The sequence below is a fragment of the Gobius niger genome (assembly GCF_951799975.1).
Source record: "Gobius niger genome assembly, chromosome: 9".
In the NCBI taxonomy this organism is placed as follows: domain Eukaryota; kingdom Metazoa; phylum Chordata; class Actinopteri; order Gobiiformes; family Gobiidae; genus Gobius; species Gobius niger.
Genome location: NC_136860.1, coordinates 16,494,435 through 16,510,100, shown reverse-complemented (window position 1 = coordinate 16,510,100; position 15,666 = coordinate 16,494,435). Strand labels below are relative to the sequence as shown.

The 15,666-nt window shown below is 39.0% G+C and overlaps 4 protein-coding genes across 4 annotated transcripts; 1 reads left to right on the top strand and 3 right to left on the bottom strand.

Annotated features, from left to right (window-relative positions):
* Positions 1-1,287: 1,287 nt before the first annotated feature.
* Positions 1,288-7,311, bottom strand: tra2b (transformer 2 beta homolog). Its single transcript, XM_079563174.1, has 8 exons — positions 7,181-7,311; positions 5,203-5,342; positions 4,853-5,009; positions 4,594-4,782; positions 4,399-4,514; positions 1,744-1,866; positions 1,594-1,664; positions 1,288-1,519 (listed from the first exon to the last, which is right to left on the bottom strand). Exons 1-8 carry the CDS (start codon positions 7,208-7,210, stop codon positions 1,509-1,511), a joined length of 837 nt encoding a protein of 278 aa, XP_079419300.1. The 5' UTR covers positions 7,211-7,311; the 3' UTR covers positions 1,288-1,508.
* A 38-nt stretch (positions 7,312-7,349) lies between these two features.
* hce2l1 (high choriolytic enzyme 2-like 1) lies at positions 7,350-10,457 on the bottom strand (the record flags this gene model as incomplete). The annotated part of the gene is made up of 9 exons (XM_079562633.1): positions 7,350-7,369; positions 8,640-8,764; positions 8,849-8,930; positions 9,358-9,536; positions 9,648-9,765; positions 9,860-10,012; positions 10,100-10,159; positions 10,243-10,294; positions 10,386-10,457. 9 exons carry the CDS (start codon positions 10,455-10,457, stop codon positions 7,350-7,352), a joined length of 861 nt encoding a protein of 286 aa, XP_079418759.1.
* Positions 10,458-11,147: 690 nt separating this feature from the next.
* hce2l2 (high choriolytic enzyme 2-like 2) lies at positions 11,148-13,709 on the bottom strand. Its single transcript, XM_079563311.1, has 10 exons — positions 13,657-13,709; positions 12,713-12,850; positions 12,593-12,632; positions 12,457-12,519; positions 12,220-12,375; positions 12,020-12,137; positions 11,684-11,862; positions 11,517-11,598; positions 11,317-11,441; positions 11,148-11,200 (listed from the first exon to the last, which is right to left on the bottom strand). The coding sequence occupies exons 2-10, from the start codon at positions 12,770-12,772 to the stop codon at positions 11,181-11,183; spliced, it is 843 nt and encodes a 280-aa protein (XP_079419437.1). The 5' UTR covers positions 12,773-12,850; positions 13,657-13,709; the 3' UTR covers positions 11,148-11,180.
* LOC306968069 (uncharacterized protein) lies at positions 13,382-15,616 on the top strand. The gene is made up of 5 exons (XM_079563312.1): positions 13,382-13,449; positions 13,667-13,767; positions 14,467-14,604; positions 14,688-14,803; positions 15,514-15,616. Exons 1-5 carry the CDS (start codon positions 13,399-13,401, stop codon positions 15,573-15,575), a joined length of 468 nt encoding a protein of 155 aa, XP_079419438.1. The 5' UTR covers positions 13,382-13,398; the 3' UTR covers positions 15,576-15,616.
* The last annotated feature ends 50 nt before the right edge of the window (positions 15,617-15,666 follow it).

The window sequence follows — 15,666 nt, the reverse complement described above, 5'->3', positions numbered from 1 at the left end:
TCATTTGTATTTATTTTCTTTCTCTCAGCTCATTGAGACATGTGAAAATGGATGATTGGAGGTATGTGAGCGTGTGGAAATGGGACGTTTCAAACTCACTCATTTCGATCAATGCTTTGTCAATTAAAACTGCAATCTTCAAATTTTCTCCTTTATTATTTAATTATTATTTTTCTTAAATATTATCTCTTTATTGCAGGTTATTCCTAAGCATTGAAAAATATCTGTTTTAATGATCTCTGTTGTCATTTCATTTACAACATAACAAACTCACTATATTCCCTCGGAATTCAGAACTTTTTCCATTTTTAAAATGGCCAGTATACACCCTTCCGTCGAACCGGTGGGTCGGCGGCTCCATAGAACAAATGCTGAAATGTTACTGTAAATATTTGCTTTGTGATAACAAATGTTAATTTACTTAAGGCACCACGAATTGCTTTTATCCTTTTGTTGCAGGTGAATGTACAAGAAGCGCAGAGGCTTGAGCAAAGGTTGCACTGAGCAGTGCAGTTTGGTGAAGGGCCCTGGCTGCAGTCAGCCTTCATGCATGTCTTGCACCTACAGCTGCAGGGGGAGGAGCCAGCGCCATTGCCTTTTACACTTGAGTGTTTCTGCATGTGACTGTATGTACCGTGCAGGAGCAGTACTGCCACCCTACTGTAGTGGAGTGTGTCAGGCAGCAGTGACGATCCGTGTTTACGTCCAAACGAGAGCTGAGGAATGTCCAAGCAGTGACTTGTTTACAAAATAATGTGCATATTGCGGTGTTTGGGCGCACAGTGCTGAAAAAGCACTTTAGCTTTACATTTAGGTGTTTAGGCACTTAAAATGGCCTCAACCTGAGAGCAGGACGAAGATATTTGGACTTTACGTTTTAGAATGAGCCTATAGGACACAAATGTCTCATGTGTTTAAAGATACCATTTAATTGTATGAATACAAAATTGATATCCATTTCTAAAACGAATTTTGATTTATGATACTTGGAAGGAAAATGTAGTCCTAGTTTCTCCGCGATATAGTTGAGTGTAGCCAGCAGGGGGAAATAATCTTCACAGTAAGACTGGTTACTATCCAAAAACACTAAAGAACGAGATTCCCCCCATAACCCATATATGATTCCAAGTGATGCCGCTGGACACCACCTGAAGGATCACTACATGGCAATGACCTACTTCATTGCAATGCATATTTCTGACAATTCACCATATATACCAAAAAACAAAGTTCAAAAGTCATGAAAAGTGGGGAATGAAACTTCCTTTTATTTCTTCAAAGACTCATACAGCATACAAAAAATAAAAATCAATAATGTAACCATGAAGTGTAAAATTAAAACATGACAGCTCACACACATTTTCTTTTGTTTTTTACCATTGTTCTTGGTTTACAGATACAGCACATGGACATTAAATGACCATCTAATAAAGACTGTAAAATTAATTGACCACTCAACATACAATGTACTCATTCTGTGCTTCGAGGGAGACCATTAACTTCATTATTCAATAGCGACCTGTAAAAAAATAAACCACTTTTAAAAATGTGCATATTTGTACTAGATAAGACAAGTAAAGTTGACAAACTTACGTGGAGAATAGGATCGTGACCTGGACCGGGATCGGTACTGCCCTCTGTAATAGGGTGATGGGGAGCGTTTTCTGAAATAAAATTTTGTTCAAAATCTTTTAAACAGGGCTCAAAAACACTAAATAAAAGGCTGCCAAGGCACACACTTACCTGTACGATCTGTAGTAATCTCTGTCTTCGTAGCGATCATAGCCTCCTCTGTCATAACCACGGTCATAGCCTCGGTCATAGTCTCGTGAGTATCGGCGAGGACCACTGGGGCCACCTCCACCACTGCACAAAACAGTCAAGGGTAAGGTACACTTTATTGAACCATGTAGGGAAAGTTGTTCTATTTATTTATTTATTTATGGTTTATTTGGTAGGGACAGTGCAAGTTAATGAACAAGCCACACCGGATTGTAGCCTTAGGCTAATTTTCATGCATTTGACCCATCCTTAAGTGCCGCTGGCTGGGGCAACCTGTAGGAGCAGTGGGCAGCCACTGTTGGCAGGGCCCCGGGTACTCATCTCCAGATGTGGAGCCAGGCTAATGGGTCAGAATCACCTGGCTGAATGAGCCCATTTTACATATTTGTAGTTCCCCACAGACGCAAAGGGAACATGCCATCGTCACGCAGTTTACAGCACGAGCACTAATCGCTGCGTTACTGTGCTAAGTAAAGTTTTCCTAACCCACACCTCAAAAACAAATGTAAGAGCGTCTAAATTTGAGCAGCGCTGTTCAGAGTTAGAGCGGCAACTGTATTAGGTAATTACAGGCCTGGGACAATATATCGTTTTGCAGTACATTACTGCATGTCATTGTGGTCATAAGTGCAGTACCGCAATATTTTGATGACATTAAGCATATTGATGGGACTGTCTAGCTCCGTTTCATTAGCCAGTAATGGACAAGAATTCTACCAGGACAGGAGAGGCCAGCTTCTGTCATTTCCTTTTGAGAATTGTAATTGAGATTGTAACCATCTTTTGCTGCCTCTTGGCCAGGGCTCCCTTGAAAAAAAGAGGTTTTTAATCTCAATGAGAATTTCCTGGTTAAATAAAAGATTAAATATAAGGGCAGCATTGTACATTTTGCACTCGGACTACTCTGCCAAACATTATGACACCATTAATAATTTCTGAAATGGCTATTTATGTTACTGTTAACTCACCCAAACTCAGTTTTATGCTAAATAATTCATAACTTGGCACAGAACAACCTATGGTAATTGAGAAATCTTTCAGCTGTAGCCTAAATGCATTTCTAGCCCTCACAGATCCTCGATTGTTCACTTGAGTTAAGAAGCCGGAGTTCATTTGAGAAGGACGTGGATGCAGCCGATTGAGGGGTACGTGATCAGTGAAAATCTAATTCTCCACAAGAAATGACATGACAACTCTAACCAAAACTAATCCAAACTAACCCGAACATTAAGGGTAATGGAGATTAATGAAGACATCTTATTGAGATTCATTGAAATAAAAGTCCGGGGGAAAAAGTGGTGATGTCATTTCCTTTGGAGGTGTGGAGCTCCACTGATCATGTGACTCTCCTTCGGGTGCTTTAAGACCGTCTCGGCTAAAATAGCCTCTCATTTCCTGGTTCACGCTGGAGGAATATGTGCTTTATTTGAGGCTCACAATTTACTCTACCTCAAGAAAATAATTTGACCACCACAGCTTTAAAGTTGATATTGTTATTACCAGCTTAGGTAATAGCTTTAACTATATCAATTTTGTTAATTTTGGTCAGGACTCACATAGGCATGTAGACAGGCCACACCAAATTGAAGCCATGGGGCAATCTTTAAATAAGCTTTAACTACTGCGTTAGTGTGCCATGGTTTGCATACATTTTATGGGCTTTATTTTCGAAATACATTTTTCATGCTTTCCAATTTTCCAAAGCCACCTTATACTCCAGGGCTTACAAGTTAAGACAAAAGTTAAGTGCAGTGATGTACAGTAGATAATTGAAGTGGGCTGTCTATGCCACACGCTCTTGGCTTTCCACAGACCAGCAGTTTATTAAAACAACCATTTCCGCTCATTCAGGACAACTTTATGCTTTTACTGGAAGACAATGCGTAAACTCGTTTGGACCAGTGGAGAAAGAGGATTATGGCAAAGATTGGATCTTATGTGTGTGTGCACTCAGTCATGTAGTGCCAAAGCCTGGTTGTCCTATTTTTTATATTATTTTTTAACACAAACTTGGATGTTTTTGAGAATGTAACTCTGGAGTGAGCAAGTGATGATGGGCACAGGCTTAACACGCAGCGGAGTGCATTAAGTGTAAAATATCAAGACCGCATATACACAGTAGTAATTATTAAGAAAGGCCCATTACCAGTGCTGATTAATTTAAAACTAAAGAGCCACAGTTGTAACATGCCCTTTTCACCACTTTCCAAAATGTTTTGCTCAACTTGTGATTTCATTTTCAATTCAGTGTTTAGTATTGCAAGATTAAATGATATTTGGTGCATTGCAAGATGCATCGAATTTGCCTTGGCGCCCCCGTGTGCTACGATACATATTCTTATGATGGAAGCGCATCATCCGAACCCTACTGGACAAAACATCAATAATACACTTGTGACATATTTAATTTTGTTCACAAGATGGACTAAGACTACAGCGCACTTTGAAGAACATGTTGTAGAATTAGCAGAGTGTACAAATACTATTACCGTTTATGGCTCAATGTAATTTTTTACATTTTTCTTTTATTATTATTATTGATTATGATTATTATTATTTTTTTTTAAAGACTACTGTAGTCCATTAATACAAATGCTGTGTAGTAGAAGTTCTTACTATGTTGGACGGCCCATATATATCCCAGGTGTTGGTGTGTGGGGTCTTTTTGTGATGGAGAAGTCCACTCGAATCCTGCGCCCATCCAGTTCCATGCCATTAGCTCTCTCCTTAGCCTGAATGAACAATTTTAATCATTTACACCACAATGCACATTTCATCAAGTATTCAAGATATGCATTTCTCTTTTCTTACCTCTTTTGAATCTTCTGTGTTCTCAAAGTAAACAAAGGCAAAGCCCCGGGAGCGCCTCGACTGCTGGTCATACACAATACTGACGTCGGCTAGAGGGCCATATTTAGAGAAGACATCCCTCAGGTCCCGCTCTGTGGTGTACAAGCTCAGACCAAACACTCCAATACAGGCGTTAGGGTCGGGATTCGCCTATAGCAACAGAAATACAGGTTAATTCATTAAGTTTTTTCAGATTGGAAAGAATGGCATCACAACATACTCTGTTGCCGATGTGCCTGCGGCGGTTGGACATGGGCGACCGGCTATGGCTTCGATGGCGTCTTTCGCCGCTGTATGACCTGCTGCGGGAGCGCCTGCGGTACGAGCGGGAACGGGAGCGAGAGCGGCTGTAGTGACGCCTGGAGCCCCGGCGAGAGCTGACAACAAACGTCACATTCATTAGCTAGAACAACAACTTAGTATCGCAGTTCAGGCCAAAAAACTAAAAGGCATTCAGAAGATACTTGCGGAAAATTATGATTGCCAATTTTTGGATAACAGGTAAAAACAAGACAGCGGAACGATCAAATTGTATTGCAATAAACCTTTTAATAAAGCTTGTTTTCATACCCAGATTTAGACCTGGACCGTGAGTGGGATTTGGAGTGGGACCGGCGGGATCCTTCTTTGGAGCGGGCCGGGGAGCGACTCGCTGACTTCCCGGAGCCATGGGAGCCATGAGACACGCTCCTCGAGGCAGAGCGGGACTCCTGAACGAACCACACACACACACAGAGCTGTTATAAGCACAGGTCAAATGGCAGGCTCAGGTAGCCTATATATACACATGTGTGTGCAATTATAAATTAAGGCTAGTCTCAGAGGAATATGGAAAGGGACAGTTCAGGTAGTGTAGCTAAAGAGAGCAGGTAAATGTTTTGAAACAAAATTGCTAGTGAAAGCAGCAAATACTGTATATGAATTTAATTTGTCAACATGACAGAAAACAAAGTATGAGTTGTGTAAAGGATTTAAATTACTGTGTGTTGCATTGGATAACAAAGACATGCACGCATTTGACAAACAGACTAGAAAAGTTACTTATCCCTATACCTTATCCAGATTACTTCATTTACTTCTTTATTTCTGTCACTTCATTACGCCACATTATTCTTCTTTCTTCAAATTTCTTAATTCTTCTTACTTCCCCCTTTCCACACACTGCCCATACTTCTTCCCTCCTCATGTTTTAGCATGCATTCACAAATTCAGCTTCACACATCTGAGCTTCATTTTATTGATAATATAGCGGTCATGAGACTTCTTCTGCCTTTTCTTCGTCCAATCTTAACCTTTATGAAAAAGAAAAGCATGAAGAATATGACTATAGTTACAAATTGGAAACCCGGTAAAGCTTCAATATGTTAATACAGTGGTATCACATGCATGACAGTCCTCCCTGACCCCAAAATGCAAAACATGGTACACATTGTATACTTTCCACCATGCCTTTAAAGTGATGCTCATGTTGACGCCGCTCAGTACATACATGTACAATTTAACAATCGAAGGCGAATTAGTCATGATGAGGTCACTTTAAAGTCACTACGTGGCTTGTATCATACATTACTAAATATAAATCAAGAGGAGAGACACAATTTGTATTGTTTTTAAGCTGGGCGTCTATTATTTTGTGTGGGTAGTTAGACATTCTGGTTAGCAGTCTGGATTAAAAGGGTTGACAATAAACACAACCGGCTACATAAGATCGTGTGGTCATTAAAATCCTAGACCTTGTTCTGTCCTTGGGGACGGGACTGGTTTTGTGGACGTGGTTTACAGACGGTTACATTACTCCAAGTGTCATGGCCACTTAAGTTTCACTTTGGAGCAGGTCTGAACCCCACAGCTGCCCAGGACAACGCCATTTGCAAAGAACAGGCTGGTGTAGTTTAAATAAGGGACCTGGAAACGCAGTACATCGAGTAGTTCTTCCTAATGCGCTTTAATTACTTTGGTGGGAAGTAACATTGATCGGTTCAGATGATTCATACAGAAATCAAAATAAGGCCGGGTTTTGCAGCTGCAGAAACACGCGCAAAGAAGCGCAAATAATGCACGCGGTTAGGATGTTTGAAAAGATCTAGTTGGTGTCTTTAACTTGTTTTTATCTGATTCTGAACACAAATGCATACGCATATCATACGCATGTGTAAAATAAGGGTATTCTGTGCCACATCCACGTTACTAAAACATAAGGAACGATCGCTGATGAAGAGGAATAAAGAAGTGCGTTTCATTTCCCGCACACAGGCCTGCGGCCTACCATCTTCAATACATGCACCCGGATTGAACATTAACAAGGTTCTAATTCAAGTTTGCTACGCATTCTTTTCAATCTGTGAAAAGCAACACATATGATCAAAACATTTAATTTAGGTGAAAAAATAAGCAACATCTCCGTATCAGTTTGTGTTAACGCGCTGCGACGTTGCTAATGTTAGCGAGTGCGATTAGCATCACGGTGAAACCACATTGACCGTCTACCTTCATACCAAAACTACACTTTGGTCAATAAAATCAAATATTATACAAACGTCTCACTTACCCGGCCATAGCCTTTCTCGTTATCGCTCATGTTTGTGATACTTTGAGTTAAAATGTTAGTTACCAGCCGAAACAACGACAGAGCCGACAGCAGCAAATGTCGCTGTGAGGACGAGGCGGAGCGTCTGGAGAGGAACACGCTCCGCCCCCTCAAGTACCTCCTCTGAGCCTCACACACCCGCGCGCAGACCTGCGGGCACGGGAACAAAACACAAATAACATTCTGGACATACATGTGTTAGTTGAGACAAAAATGTACTTAGCCATTAAATTAGGCTCACATGTATACGATACGTTAAAAGTTTGACACAACCAGTTGAATCTCTCACACACAATACAGCCTAGACCAGGGGTGTCAAACTAATTTTGGGTCGCTGGCCGAAATTCAGCTCCCATGGTGGGTCGCGGGCCACATATAGTAGAGAAAATGTTTCCAATAAATGAATAATAATAAGCTGTGATTTGATCAAAGCCCCAACTTGACTATAGCTTCATTAATGACAACGGCTTACACTTGTATTGCACTTTACAAGCCTGTGTCACAAGTTCCTGAAAGTGCAGTAGTCATTATTCATTCACTTGGTGGTGGTAAACTGTTATTGAAGCCACAGCCGCCCTGGGGCAGACTGTCCATTTACCACATGGCTATATAATGTGTTGTTCATATTCTGAGCTCTTATTATGTCAGTGCCCTCTGCTGGACACGTGTGGAACTCTATCCTTTTTTTTTTTTTAAATTGAATGCCCCCTAGTGGCTAGAATGAGCATTCTGGTTATTCTTTAAAAATTCATAACTCCGCACAGGAATGGGCTGGAGACTTACTTTTTTTATTGACATACTCTGGAATTTATGCTCTACAGGGCAGGGGCCGGATTAAATCATCTCGCGGGCCGGATTAGGCCTGCGGGTCGTATGTTTGACACCCCTGGCCTTGACACATCATTGGCAAGTTCCAGATTACTGTTCGTATGCACTACATGTTCTGGATGTTTATTAATTATATTTTCATAACCTGTAACTTACAATACCCACACAAGCTTTTTTGGTTAGAATACTATAGGCTCCTGCGTCCAACAGACCTAGGCAGGCAATTATAAACTTATCAAAATATCGTTTAGAATGAATTCCAATACACAAAAATTCAAGCAAAAAGACAGATCACATATTTTTATGCAATACATTGTTTATTTAAAAATAGCAAGAATATTATAGCATTAGACAATAAGATTCTAGCAGATGCTATTACATTGCCTATTATGTGTAATACAATTAATTAAGAAAGAAGAAATATTCTGCTGCTTTTAATGTTAAAGCAAAATATAGCACAGGTTAAACTACAACTCAATACAGGGAGAAACATCCAATATCCAGTTATTCATTTGCGCCTGCGATGGGTAAAGGAAGAGTCATATCAGTGAAACAGCCAGCATTATCTATAAGCCCTGATTTAGCCACTCACCACAGTCATACAGCACGTTTATTTTATGCAAGTCTAAAGCACTTGGTCCGTCCCGCTGGCCAATGGGAATGTAAGGGTCCGGTTTTGGTATGATTGTGGGTCCACCGTCTTCAGAGAATGCATATCTACATGAAAGCACATGTAAAGTACAGTAAAACTACACCAAACATGAAGACCCTTTAATTATGTCACTCTATAAGTAACCCTACCTTCCATAATGCATAACCGAGCTGTAGTCATAGGGGCTGTTGAGGTTGTTAGTTGCCTGCTTCCTGAAGTTATGCATCTGATCTGTCAAAAGATAAAAGCAATACAATGGATTCACAATTTTTCCAGTCTTCTTTTCATTATTCCTATTCTAATTATTTCTATTCTATTTCTATAATTTTGTAGTCTGATGCTATAATCATTCAAATTCATTTTCTATCCATATTCCATTGGAGGATACCAACCTATTCTGACCTATATTCCTTTGCTTAATTATGAACAGTCATCAAAATGTATGTCTATGGTAAATCCCATTTATTGCCTATAATGCAGAAGTGTAGAGCCTTCATATAAACCTGAGAGGAGATTTTGTATGACTAATAATAAAAACATCAAACAATTTCAGTGTCAGATTTCAACATACTAGAGAAACACTAGCCTAGAGGGGTATGACTCCTGTAAGTACTGGGGGGAAAAAAACTATGACGTATTTTAATTGTGAAATACTAACCCGGCATAATGTTTTTCCAAACAATTGTCACATAGTGGTCCCGGTCAGAGCGAGACTGTTCGTGTACAAAACCAAGTGCGTGCATAAATTCATGAGCCGCCACTCCTGACCACATGCACCCTGGGGTCTGCAGGGATAATGTCTGGCTCCCTCCAGTTTGCCCCAGGAAAGACCAGCAACTTTGGACACAACACACACATCACAATATTATAGACATACAAGACATACAAGACTATTATGCAATGTTAACCCTTAATAGTTGAAAAGACACTAACAGCAGCAGCACTCACCCATATCTTGGCTGAATATCCAAAAAACTGCCTTGCTGAGTACGTGGAACAAATTTAATGCAAGTTCCAGCAGTAATGTCTTGCATTCCGGTCTCTATGGTAATTCTGTCCATGTCATCTAAAGTAGAAGTGAGAAAAAGCAGTGGAAACAAAAACTTTAGTGCATCTCTTCAGTGCATATCTGTGGCACAGTTTGTAGTGCAGATCCACACCATAGAGCGGAGACATGATGTATGGCACATACACAAATCCATCCACGGATTTAGGCCATAGACAAGAGTTCCCCGGACATGTAATAGCGCTCCGTGGGTATGAAGTCGCAATGTCTCCATCTCTGAATGTGACTCCTCGTGGTGCTCGAAGCCCTGGTGGAAAAAATGTTCAACTATTAAATTAAATAACACAACTTATTTCTGAAAAAACACTTGTCCTGCTATTTTCAAGACACTTACTGCTGTTAACTATAAGGATTTGATCCATAGCCGCAATTTCGTCCCAATTTTCAATTTCATCTAATTACAAAACATCCAGGTGTTATACATGGTTTTCACATTTGGATAAAATATTGCAAAAAAAAAATACAATGGACATATACCAGAATACTTTCTTTTCATTCTCATTTTGACTTCATTTGGTTCTGTGGAATTCTAGAAAAACAAAATAGAAATAAGTACATGAATTATGAAATAATTTGTGCTATGATGAAACAAAAAATATATGATAAAAAGTGATACTGACCTTTAAAGGAAGTGCATAGACCTGGCACAAAACAGCCACAAAGATGCCCAGAAGAACCATGATTGAACACATACTGTCCCCAGTCCACCCAGAGCTAAATGTGCTCCTGAACTCCCCACAATCTATATACCCACTTCTGCTTGTTTGCTCTGTACTGATTGGCACATATTATGTCATGAATCATGAAAAAGGCCCCTCATCACACAGTGCATGTAATTTACTGGTGGCACTGCTGATCCATAACAGGTGGTCTCTGCTGACCTTGTACTTAGCACCGATAAGATTCAGCACTTTCATAAACTGACACTTGAAGGTGTTTTACTGCTGGATGTGCGACACGCTGCATAACAGCTGTCACCATGACAATAACGGCCTTTTGAGTCCAACAGACCAGCAATTTGAGTCTGACTGGACTGTCACCTAGTCATTTTGTGATAAAGTATCAGCTGATGGCTATTTTGACAGCAATCATTTGGTCTCAAGTGTAAATCTATATAACAACCTGCTGCAGTTTCTTACCATTTACTTATTTTGCTTTTCAATGTTGACCTATTTAATTTTCTTATTTGTACAATAATTACTATATTTTGTTTGTTTTCTGTTGTTTTCATTTGCTCACAAACAATTGGAAACATTTACACAGCTGTCCAGAACCAGTCCTGAAGATCTTACAAGCACAACTCACAACTGTAACCACACAATGAAAAAGAGCGCATGGAAAGCTTGAATCAAACTTTATTGAAATAATTCCATTATTTGTTAAGCTTCCAAAACACGGTTATGTCTTCCAAAGTTTCAGTAATCATCGGTATCACCTAGAGAAAGAGAATAACATTTAGAACCTATCCAATGGAGTCCTTTTAAATCATTTGCAAAGTGTTTGATAGTAATAATGAAAGTAAATTCTAATTCGTACTAAAACATTACTGACCACACTTGTAAAGTTTGTTGATTTTCATCTTGTCGATGTGGCTGAGTGTTGTTGCTTGGCCAATCTTTATGTTTTGGCTGCCCTTAGGAATAATGGTTGGCTGACCATCTTGAGAGTAGGTATACCTGAAAATTGAAAGGGCACGTTAAATAATGAATCACTTGCAATAAGCATGAGGAGAAAGGGAGAAGTGCACTTACATCCCAAAATGCATGATTGAGTTGTAATCATAAGGTAGATTCATGTTGTCTGTTTTGAATTTCTCAAAGTTTCGCACACGATCTATTTCCAATCAGAAAACATTTGCATTTGGAAAATATTGTGCGGACAGAATCACGTCGTTGTTAAGATTTCTCCTTTAAATTACCTCTCCAAATATGTGGCCACATGACGGTGACATAGTTGTCTCGGTCAAACCGTGACTGCTCGTGCACAAAGCCCAGGGCATGCATGAACTCATGGGCAACCACTCCGACCTGGAGGCAGCTTGGGCTCTGCAAGGACACAGTCTGTCTCCCACCGCGTGCACCAAGGTAGGACCAGCATCTAGTTTAACATACAAACCCGGAAGACTTACAGTACACCAACAGACATTTTACTTTGGACGTTGTGACTTTACTTAAACTACGTATTATTTCATTATTTTCAGTATTGCAAGTGATACTTAACTAAATACATTAAGTTATGAAATTGAAATGCATACCCTGACTTTGGCTGAATGTCTATGTAGTCTCTCTGGTGAGTCCGAGGAACAAATCTCACACAAGTGCCTTTCTCTACGGTCTCCATCCCTTTTTTAATGAGCTTCTCCTCAATGTCACCTTAAAATGCGTTTAGAGCAATAAAATAGTGAACTCTTAGCATGTAGCGTCACCAAGATATTTGTAAAACTGCATAACATACCATAATCGGGTGAGAGATTATATGCAATATAGACATGTCCATCCACTGACTTTGACCAGAGACAGCTTCTTGCAAAACATACTTTAGCACGCCTTCCAGCTGAAACAGCAATGTCACCTTCTCTGAGGCTGGTGGAGCCGTCAATGATCCGAGAAGCTGAGAAAACAGACATTTCATGGTAAATTACAAACCACTATGGGTTTTAACAATTGTAAAGAAACAGGGACAAAACAGTACCTTGAAACTCATTTGCTTTGATTATTTCATTCATGACAGTGCCATCATCACGGTCTTCGCGCTCTTTGAAATAAGTGATTTAACAATTATATAAAAGCTTATGCAAACAAGTATTACTTAAAATGATGTATTTTACCTTTGATTCCTCTGGGAACCCACGGGGAGCTGTATAAAAACTTCAGCAAACAAGGACAAGATGGAAAATTTTAAAACATAATCTCATTACATTCATATTATCTTGCAATCGTAATAATACCTGAGCTGGTACAGCTGAGAGGCAGACAGAGACCAAGTACAATAGGATAATCCTGTCCATCGCTGCAAGTCGAAGTCTTCACCTCTGCCATTTTACTTGCACTTACCCCTAGCTTTATAGGTCTTCCCAATCATCAATCTGAATAGACACCCATCATTATCCCAGGTAAATTACACGTTGACAAGTATTTGTTTGTGAGTGAGTTTAATCCTTGAATTAGTACAATTCTTTTATAACCATCAGCTCCAACAGTAGGATAATGTGAGGTCTTACAGTATGTAATAACAGCCCCAGTCCATTGGCTAGCCTTAAATTAAATGTTTTGGTGTTTTGGATTAGCTAAGTGCCATTTAGGCTTTACCATGTACACATTAGACATTGAGTGTGCAAGTGTTGGTTTCATTTGTTGTTTTCAATAAACGTAGCAATAGTTTGATGATTTTATTTTAAAGCTTAAATCTTTATTTTATTAGAGATGATGGAATTGTATTTGAACAGGGCAAAAACTTTGACGCCCGAACAGGGACTTGAACCCTGGACCCTCAGATTAAAAGTCTGATGCTCTACCGACTGAGCTATCCGGGCTCTGACTACGAAAGCGGAAGTACGTGTTTAAAACAGAAAGCACCGCAAACGACTTGCTTTTATTTCTTTACTGAGAGAAGAAGTTGTATTGTATTAAAAGAATGACTCCGTCCTACGAGGAGACATACTGCATACAAAATGATAATGTTGCGGTAAGTTGCCATTATATTTCACACAGCGAGCGAAGCAGCACATGATGCTAGCTAGCGGTACAAAGTTAGCCACTAGTCACCAACTAATTACCTAGATTTAAAGAAACACGTGCAACTAACGATTTCAAAGCAAACACAAAACGTTTCGACGGGGAACGCACTATGAGTTTTGGCTTTATTGTCAACACTGACTTTGTTTTTTGTTACCTTTTCACAGACACAAATCCGACAGTTGCAGCATGTTGTGGATGGACAAAGACGCAAATTGGAGTCTACCAATAAGAAGACACAGAAGGCAGATCAATATATCGCAAAATGGTACGCATTTACCAACTCAAGACAAAACTTGATAAAAAAAATATGATTTATTGTCAATTATTTTACTTATTATTATTTGCATGTCAAATTGCGTTTCCAATTTACAATGCATTTAAAAAAAAAAGTAAAAGTAGCTCTATTTGAAATACACATTATCAGTCAGATGTGCTGTTGAAGTTTTTACTGAAGGTTTTTTTTCTTGTCTTTTTTCATCCTGATATTTTCAATATACATTTTTTCAATATATATATATTTTTAAAGACTAAATAAGTGTCTAATATGTTAACAAAATAAATGCATGAATTTGATCTTGGCTCAAATTCCCATGAATACAATTTGTCCATAGAAATATATGCAATATGAGCATGTATTAATACACATACATTTTTTATCTACAGTGATCTACAGCAAAAGTTTCAAATGGATGTCTTTAAACGTAATTTTCCCATCCCTTGCAGTATCTCACGTAATATAAAAATCAATTATAAATATATAAAATAATTAATAAATAAATTTGAAGATTAATGAGACTGTTCCCCCTGCGATCCGGCCCCGGATACAGCGGAAGAAAATGGATGGATGGAATTCAATCATTTAAAAATATATATATATTTGTAGTATTTATTCATTTTATTGTGTTGTCCAAAAATCTAAATGTGTACAAAATGACCCCTTATACAAAACTACTCCCTAATACAGCAATGAAGAGATCAGCCAACGTGTCAATTTGCTTATGGAACATGGTGATGTTATTGATGATTTACAAGCCCTGGGCCGGCTGCTGAAGCTGGAACACAACTTGAAAGAACAGCTCAATGGTCAATCAGACGAGGACAGGTACTATATTGCCACACTATATTGTGCATCTTCTGTTGTTGGCAAAAACCTGCTGCGTATAATTTATCATTATGTCTTTGTAGGCGTGTATGGAAAGATTTGCAAGACAGAAATGAAAGTGTAACCATCAAAACTCAAAGCCTAACCAGTGAAATCAAAGATGTAACATGTCAACTTCAAGGGGTTCTCTGCAAAGATGGTAAAAATACTCATGTGCCTAAATTTCCCATTCTGCTTACCACTCATCGTACCCAGTCCTTCATCTCTCACTAACTGGTCTTTTGTATCGATCCCTTCCATTTTAGTATCAGTCCAAATCACCTCGATCTGGCATCTGCAGTTTTTTCTAAAACATCTCTAAGCTGTTTCTTTTCTGTGAATTATATCTTGCCACTGCTTAAGTGAACCTTGGCATCTTCTACCTCCAGCACATCCTGCCTTTTTTCTCACTATCACTATCTTGATTGAACTATACAACATGCCTGCATTTGGGTTGCATCACATTTTTTTTTCCATCTTAACCCCCACCTTTACCCATTGCATTTTCTCCAGTTCAGTTTCCCTAAATCTAAAAGCTCCTCTACTGGAGTTTACAGCCTACAGGCCAGTACAACGCCTCATTTGAAAGCTAAGACCTACAAAACGGATTTGAAAGGATCCTCTTCCTTGCGTTTTCATCACATTTATGCCAAATTTGTATCGCTTTTTGTCACTTTTTGTTGCTCTTTTCTTGTCGCATTTTTGTCACTTTGATGTAGTTCTTTTGTCGCTCTTTACTTGCATTTTCATTCATGTTTTTTTTGTCTAATTTTTTTGTCGCTATTTCGAAAGCTTTTAGAATTGGGTAAAGCTGAACTAGAGGTTAAGAGGTGAAATCAAACTTTAACTTGTGTTATTATTCCCCAACAGCACAATCTCCAAGCCCTGGACCCAGCAGCAGGCCAAAAAGAAATCAGACAAAGCAACGTTGACATATTATTTACCTTTTTTTTTTATCTATTTTTTTTTTTTTTTTTTAAGTTACTTAGAGAATATTTTCATGTTTCTAATTTTGTAATGTCC

Coding starts and splice junctions, on each gene's coding strand:
- tra2b (XM_079563174.1), bottom strand. CDS start 7,210: ATGAGCGATAACGAGAAAGGCTATGGCCGG. Junction 5,343..7,180: donor ACGAGAAAGGCTATGGCCGG/GTAAGTGAGACG, acceptor TGGTTCGTTCAG/GAGTCCCGCTCTGCCTCGAG. Junction 1,867..4,398: donor TATATGGGCCGTCCAACATA/GTAAGAACTTCT, acceptor TGTTTTGTGCAG/TGGTGGAGGTGGCCCCAGTG.
- hce2l2 (XM_079563311.1), bottom strand. CDS start 12,772: ATGGACAGGATTATCCTATTGTACTTGGTCTCTGTCTGCCTCTCAGCT. Junction 12,633..12,712: donor TCTCAGCTGTACCAGCTCAG/GTATTATTACGA, acceptor TGTTTGCTGAAG/TTTTTATACAGCTCCCCGTG. Junction 11,863..12,019: donor GACATTCAGCCAAAGTCAGG/GTATGCATTTCA, acceptor ATGTTAAACTAG/ATGCTGGTCCTACCTTGGTG.
- LOC306968069 (XM_079563312.1), top strand. CDS start 13,399: ATGACTCCGTCCTACGAGGAGACATACTGCATACAAAATGATAATGTT. Junction 13,450..13,666: donor TACAAAATGATAATGTTGCG/GTAAGTTGCCAT, acceptor ACCTTTTCACAG/ACACAAATCCGACAGTTGCA. Junction 14,804..15,513: donor AGGGGTTCTCTGCAAAGATG/GTAAAAATACTC, acceptor ATTCCCCAACAG/CACAATCTCCAAGCCCTGGA.